Genomic DNA, 7,287 nt, shown 5'->3' on the forward strand with positions numbered 1-7,287 from the left:
GAGCTGGGGTTATTTAGTCTGGAGAAGAGGAGGCTGACGGGAGACCTGATCGCCCTCTACAACTGCCTGACAGGAGGCTGTAGGGAGGGGGGGGGCGGCCTCTTCTCCCTGGTAACAGATGATAGGATGAGAGGGAATGGTTTGAAGCTGCGCCAGGGCAGGTTTAGGCTAGACATTAGGAAAAACTTCTTCATCGAAAGGGTTGTCAGGCTCTGGAATGGGCTGCCCAGGGAGGTGGTAGAGTCCCCATCCCTGGAGGTATTTAAAAGATGGGTAGATGAGGTGCTGAGGGACAGGGTTTAGTGGCAGGGTTAGGTTAAAGGTTGGACTCGATGATCTCAAAGGTCTTTTCCAACCAAAGTGATTCTATGATTCTGTGATTCTATTTATTTAAAAGGTGCGAGGTGTGGAAGGGTTACAGGCTTTGTATAGCATACCTGGGTCTTGCTGCAAGAAAGCTGTAGGATTTGAACAAATGAATGTGGTGGAGGTTAAAGGAAAATGCAGCTTCTTCTGAAGAAAGACTCATGATGATCCAGAAATGTGTGTGTGTGACTGGGGAAAGCATCTTCTGTGGTTTCACAGAATCACAGAATGGCCAGGGTTGGAAGGGACCTTGGGAGATCATCTAGTCCAACCCTCCTGCTAAAGCAGGTTCACCTAGAGCAGGTTGCACAGGGCATCATCCAGGCGGGGTTTGAATTGAAACCCTGCCTGGATGATGTCCTCGTGGTATAAAAACTGAGCCACGGTAGCTTCTGTGCTAGTATTTGAAGGATACGGAGTAATGCCAGTTACCACTGTGTGATGACAAAAGCAGACTTGTAAAACAGAGAGCGACACAAAATGCTCAGAAAGAAATCCTCAAAGAAATTTTAGATCAGGAAGAAGTTGCTTCTGCTCTCCTTGAGCCAGTGGTTCTGTGCAAAACAGTCAAATGATATTAGCAGGCGCTGCGTTAACGTGTATTACACAGGAAGCTTCACTGACGATGGTATTGCCTTTTTGTGGGGTCCAGATGTAGCCCTGCACCTGTATGGCAAGATGTTGGTCCTTGCAATATTGTCCTGGCACTTGCTTTCTGAGCACCTTCTCCTGCCTCTTTGGCTTCTGCCCCTTTCGGTTCATGTGCCACGTGATTTATCGTGGCTTATTTTGGTTTTACTGCTGCTAATAAAGAACCACGATGCTACTTCTTGCAGAGTTCAGACATGGGAGTGAAACAGAAGAGTGAATTAAACAGCCGTTTGGAAGAAAAAACAAATCAGATGGCTGCCACCATCAAACAGCTTGAACAAAGGTAAAAAATGAAACTTTTGCAATTCTAAAATTGTGTGTGTGTTCTAGCGAGAGCGTCCCACTGCCCCTGCATGGACCAGGCGAGAGCCCGCTTAGCAGAGCTAGATGAGGAGAGCTGTAATGCTGAGATGCTGTTAGGACAAATGGTTTGCACGCTCAGGAGGGCTTCCACTAAAAAAGAGGGTGCTGCTAAACCAGTAATTAACTTAATAGCTTTGTTTATCTACATCAGCTGCACTTCTCAATGTCATCCAGTCACTACAAGTCAATCACTCTCTTGGCTAGCACTTGTAAAAAATAGAAATATGAGCTTGGAGAAGTGCTTGGCTGTGAGTGGCAGCACTAGAGCGGGAGCAGGGAGGGCGAGGGTGCAGCAGAGGCCGGGCTCGGAGGTGCCTGGTTGTTCCGCATCGCTCTGGAACTGTTTTGAAAAAAGCGCCCCCAGTTGAACCATTCTCTTTGCACACAGCCTTGTGAACGGTTTTTTATAAAAAAGGTCATTTTGTTTCTAGAAGATTTGTATTTTAAGATGTCTTACAGTATCTGCTCGGCTAATTGATTTGCTCTTTTTCTCTTGCTGTTCTTATTTTTTTCCATTTTCTCATCCTCCTCGTTCTGACTTATACAGTGAAAAGGATTTGGTGAAACAGGCAAAAACCTTAAATAGTGCAGCAAACAAACTGATCCAGAAGCACCATTAGACATTTTTATGTCTGGTCACCTCACAGCTCTGACATCAGAACTCATTTCTGAGGGGAGAACTTGAGAATTGCTAAAAGCAACTGTTAAAATGTTAATTGTCACCTAAAGTTGATTTGGAATTAGCTGAATTTTTAAAAACCAGTGAGTTTTTCTTCAGAGATTTAGAGTCGAGTATAAAAATCCCTAACTTTGCCATTTAAACTGTGTTAAAGTACCAATGAGTTGGCCAATAAACACACCAGAAAAGCATAAGGAACGGGAGGTATGTGGCTCTGTACATCCCGGTGATGCATACCGCATACAGCAGCACAACTCTTCTACGTTTATGGATACTAGGTGCGTTGGTCAAGCCAACGTCAGATTGGCCAGCTCTGGCAAGTCAACTAGTTCTCTGTGTTACCCTTTTTGTGAAGTAGATGAAAAAATGCATCCCTGGAAGTTGTTGAAAGTAGTTGTGTGCATTCCCCAAGCCGTTACCCATTCACTTCTGTTCCGTGGGGTCAGCCCCAAGTCCAAGACAAACGGGCGCGACTCGATAGCTCATCGCCGTGAAGACCGGCCCTCTCGTAACCGAGATCGCTTGCAACGATTTTGCCTTAGTGACTTGGTGGGAGGGCGGGGACTTATCCTTATTCCTTTAAACTTCATGTGTCCAGAATTAGTGGCTAGGTGTCTTAGAGTAACATGATAGAGTGGTCAGTTCAGTGGAAACCTCCTTATCTTTGCATTGCCTTCTACCTCTGCCACGAATCCCTCTAGACATCCGTTGCGGTTCTTCCTGACCGAAAGAAGCTGAGGAGAGGTGTTTGGGTAGGTCTCTCCTCTTCCTAGAAAGGGAAGTTACACGTTTTACAAAAAATAATCTGATCTTTAGTGTTTAAAAGAAACAAACGAACAAAAAAAAAGGAGCAAAACGTGCAGTGATGGGGAGTGGAAATGGTAATTTGGTACTTGACCATTCCTTGTCTGAGTAGTTTAGTGGTTTAAAAGGAAGAGTTGCCGTTTACTATTACACTTCTTTCATTTGCTTCTGAGTTGCTGTTGGTCAATACAGATGGAATTTGCTAATGAAAGAACGGCTAAAGCTCAGAAACAGCTCTGAATAGGAAAAATAATTGCAAGTTGAACACTGCAGTGCAAAAATTGAAGTGTAGCTTGGACTATTACAAACTAATACCCTCTTCCCTGTGGCCGCAGGAGTTCACCATGCTGGCCTGTCACAGGCTTTAGGTTACAAGTGCTCCTAGAGATAAATTTTTTTTTTTCCTTTCGAGATCATTACGTTTGGGGGTTTCTGTGTTGAATAAGGGGTTGGTTTTTTTTTGCTCTGGTGAGATGCCTGTAAAAATTCTTTGGTGCCAGTTCTCCCTTTGTCCTGTGGGATAGTGCTCCTTGGAGCAGTGGGTGGCAAATGTGACTGAAATGCAACTGGGGAAAGAACACCTATTGATTCTCACTAGGTACCTTCCTAAACCTGTGACGCTCAGCCCTAGTCCCCCTCGACGCGAGCGTGTACCACCGCTTAGCTTAATGGGCTCCCGCGCACAAGCCGACTTGGAGACCCGTTCTAAACCTCTAGGCGATGCCCAAGTCGCGCGCTTGAAAGTATAAACTTAACCTTCAGTAACCTTTTACTAGAAACTCATTTTAACTACCTGGAGAGAAATAATATGAAGAAGGTGGAAGCTTTCATCAAGGTATCCAAACAGCTAGTTAGGACAGCTAACCCCCCCGCTCCCCTCCCCGGCGTGCTTCGGTGGGAGCAGGGGATTGGGCTGGGTTCGTTTGCTGTCACACTAACGCTAAAACAAGCCAGAATTAAGGATCTGGCCATTTCTGATGTCAGGCCCGAAGTGGAAATGCTTTGGTGTAGCAATGCCTGGGCGCTTGAGCCAACGTGTCGATCCGTGGAAGGGACCAGGAAAATGCACTAATTCTCAGTATAGTAGCTAACCTATGTTGCAAGTTCCAGTTACATGTGTAAAGCTGAAATGTAACGTACATTAAAATCAAATTTGACTTAAAATTCTGTGTACTTGAGGTTTGCTTTGAATCTGGATAAAAGTGATGTTTTATGTTTTTCATCTAATGGCTGTAAACTGTAGTAATAGAATAAAAACGATTGAAAATCAGAGCTTCTGCCTGGTTCACCTACATCTTGCTTTTCTTTAAAATATTTTCCTCCTTTCCATTGTTTTTGCCATTCCTTTTTTTGGCTTTACCTTTTCACTGGGTTTTTTTATTTGTTGGTTAAACTCGGTCTTCCTCCCCACCATGGCTTTTGTTTTTTATCACAAGTTCATGTGGCTCAAATCCAGATTGCGACAGGCAGAGAAGGACCGTCAGTTGGCCCAGCAGGACAACCGGCTCTTCAAGCAGGAGTTTGGGGACAAAATCAACAGCCTCCAGCTAGAAGTGGAAGAGCTCTCCAGGCAGCGGTGAAGAAATCCTTTTCTTATCTATTTTCGGGGCTGTTCTTACCGGGTCTAGTAGCGAGCGGGCAGGGCGATCGCAAAAGGGAAGTAGGGGTTGGAGGTGGAGAGAGACAAGTGGCCTTTTAGATGCCAGGCAGGCATTAACTCTGGGGAGAGGAGATGCTTTGTGAGCTGGCAAACATTTGAACATGCTCGTCCTTTGAAGTTGTGACGTGATAAATCAGATGGGAAGAAAATGGAGAAGAGCTACTTGTTCTGGTCAGCAGAAACCACCAGGAAAGCACAAACTTCATGTGGCGGTGGGGTATCAGAAGCAGCTTGCAGAACAGGTCTCCGACGGCAACGTGGATCTCTCCAAAACCTAGTGTTGCGTCCGACTCTCCCCTGTAATAGCATCGTTTGGACTCTAAAGCTGACGCTAAAAGCAAACCAGTTGCAGCTAAGTCTTTGCCTAGAGCTGACACTGAAGAGTTTGGAGGAAGGGAAGGAATGCAGGTGGGCAGTCTGACAAACAGTGCTGTGATGGATTCCCCCCCCCAGTTGAAACTGGTCTCGGTTTTGCTGGGAGGCAACCAAAAAGTTGGAAACCAAACGTAGAGAACTGGGTGAGAGCTGTCTTGTTTTCTCCCCTGTGGTGTCATCAGTTTACCAGTATCAGGAAGACAGAGAAATCCTCTTCCCTTAAACCAGAAGAGCATCTCTCCTTCTGCAGCCATGGCACGGCTTCTGGTTGTTGCAAGGTCACTGGAATGAATTGTGTGGAAGCATTGCCAGAGGCTTTCTTTAATTTTACTTTTTTTTTTGTCCCCTCCTGGCAGAGCTTTTTGTTTCCTTTTTCAAAAAGTTACCGAGGGTGCCCACAACGCCAGCAAATGGCTCTTATCAGAAATCCGCACGAGGTCCTGGGTGTGCAGGGGCGAGCTTAGCAGTGGTCTTGGGTATAAATGGGGATGGCATCTTCCCTGCACGCCCACCTTGCGCTGAGTCCGTTGAACTTCGTGGAGCTGCCGGGGGGGCACGTGTGCAGATTGGTCTGGTTTTGCATCGGTTGGACTCTGACCGCTTCCTTCCTCGCTCAAGTGAAGTCAAGGTGGCAGGATGAAAAGGATGGAGCCTCCTTCACCGGGAGGCTGTTATTTAACGGAGTTTCTAAAGCAGTGGGTTACTGGAGTTGCTGCAGCGGGTGGTGGGTCGTCCTGTTGGAACTGGTTATTCCTTTGGGAGGAAATGGGCCTTTTGGTGTTGGTGGTGCTGGTGGCTTTAAATCAAGTTATAAACAACAATTCCCTCGGTTGGTTTGCTTTTTAAATGCCAGTATGGGCGAGGATTCATTTCTGGACCTAAGTCTCCACCAGCTTGACTCAGGTCAGTGAGGCTATGTAATTAATGAGGCTGGAGTCATAATGAGTTATTTAAAAAGCTGCTGGAGCGGTATGGAGGCTAACGAGGGTAATGATGGATACTGTTGGCTCTAATAGCAGTGATTCTGAATGTTTTATAGTGCAAGTCTTGCCCCTGCTGTTACCAGCAGATCCTCCTGTTCCTGGGCTTTGGTTTTGGTGCAGGGCTCATTCCCTGTGTCAGCTACTGTATTTTACTCAGAATGATTTCAGAAAACGGGGTTTGTGGTGCTTTGGTCCCCGACGGTCCGCGTGCTCCAGGCGCTTTCTCACTGTTGCACACAAGCAGGCTGCAGTCGTGGAGGCGTTGAGCTTTCCGGTGGCCCGGAGGAAAGGCTCTGCCATCCGCAGCCGGCTTGAGAGCCGTGCTTCTCGTCGGGCTGCCTCAGGGCCCCCGACGCGCCTGCTCACCTGCCCTCCACCCGCTCATCAGTTGTCCTCCCGAACACGAGCGTGCTGCGCTCAGCCGTGTCGTCGTTCCTGCTCAAGGGCGGTCTTGAAGGAGCACGTGCCGACCCTTGGTTACGGGTTGGGCCAGACCAGGGAGTGGGTTGCGGTCTGTAAAACAGCACACGCGTCCTGTTCTCTGCCGAAATTCAGGAGGACATTTCAGAAGCGTTGCCGCAGCTCTCGGGGAGGAGCAGTCCATCCATTGAGAAACGGGCAAGGGTGTTGGCTTTGGCTTCAGAGCCCGTCCCGCGGTGGCTGGTGTGCTGGAGAATGTCTTTTTGAACAGGGAGCAGTTCTGTAACAGATGAATACCAAAGTATTTTTTTAAGGACTTGCAGACTGATTATTTCCTGCAACGTTCTGCTAGAATTAGATGAAGAACTTTGAGATTTTTTCCATCCTGACGTGCCGTGGCTCTCCACACTGCGAGACCACCTTTTATTCAAAGAGGCAGTTTTCAGCTCTTGAGTTGGGCTTCGGTTGCTTTAGTGTCAGGAGGAGGTTAAATAGTTCCTTAGCTCTCGATGGCGAGTGCTACCAAACCATAGCCTGTATTCACAATTCCACCTCGATCTTGTAGGAACCACCTGGAACTAGAACTGAAGCGGGAAAGAGACAAATGGTCACACAGCCACCAACGCGGCCAAGAAAACAAAAAAGGCGCAAAGAATTGGCTAAAACAGGTAACGTGACTTTTGTTCCTCCCAGCTTGTGTTAGACGTGTAGCTTCATTTTGCTCCTTTGCTTTGCCTGAGCTGTATTAGGCACTAAGTGTGTATTGTTAATGGGCCGCAGCAAAATGAGCTTGGAAATGTTTTTTATGTGCCCTAAACAGGAAGTTTATTGAGTTCACAAAAATACTGCAGGCATTACATAGAATAGAATTACGGAATGGTTTGGGTTGGCAAAGCCCTGTAAGCAGCCCCAGCCCAACCGTTCCCCTACCCCTGCCATCCCACCCCCAAACCCTGGCCCTCAGCACCGCCCCTGCCCGGCTGTTA

At 47.2% G+C, this 7,287-nt stretch overlaps 1 protein-coding gene across 4 annotated transcripts in view; it reads left to right on the forward strand.

Moving 5' to 3' along the window:
- RUFY3 (RUN and FYVE domain containing 3) overlaps positions 1-7,287 on the forward strand; it is a 53,717-nt gene that overhangs the window by 39,536 nt on the left and 6,894 nt on the right. For 3 of the 4 annotated variants that reach the window (XM_035893113.1, XM_035893114.1, XM_035893115.1), the window contains exons 12-14: positions 1,203-1,300; positions 4,320-4,439; positions 6,867-6,969. In XM_035893113.1, coding sequence (XP_035749006.1) covers positions 1,203-1,300; positions 4,320-4,439; positions 6,867-6,969 — 321 coding nt within the window. Of the gene's footprint in view, positions 1-1,202; positions 1,301-1,927; positions 4,178-4,319; positions 4,440-6,866; positions 6,970-7,287 lie in introns of those variants that run through there. The other variant, XM_035893117.1, reaches the window with a different exon arrangement.

The sequence above is a fragment of the Egretta garzetta genome, unplaced genomic scaffold, assembly GCF_000687185.1.
Source record: "Egretta garzetta isolate BGI_Z169 unplaced genomic scaffold, ASM68718v1 scaffold224, whole genome shotgun sequence".
NCBI lineage: Eukaryota > Metazoa > Chordata > Aves > Pelecaniformes > Ardeidae > Egretta > Egretta garzetta.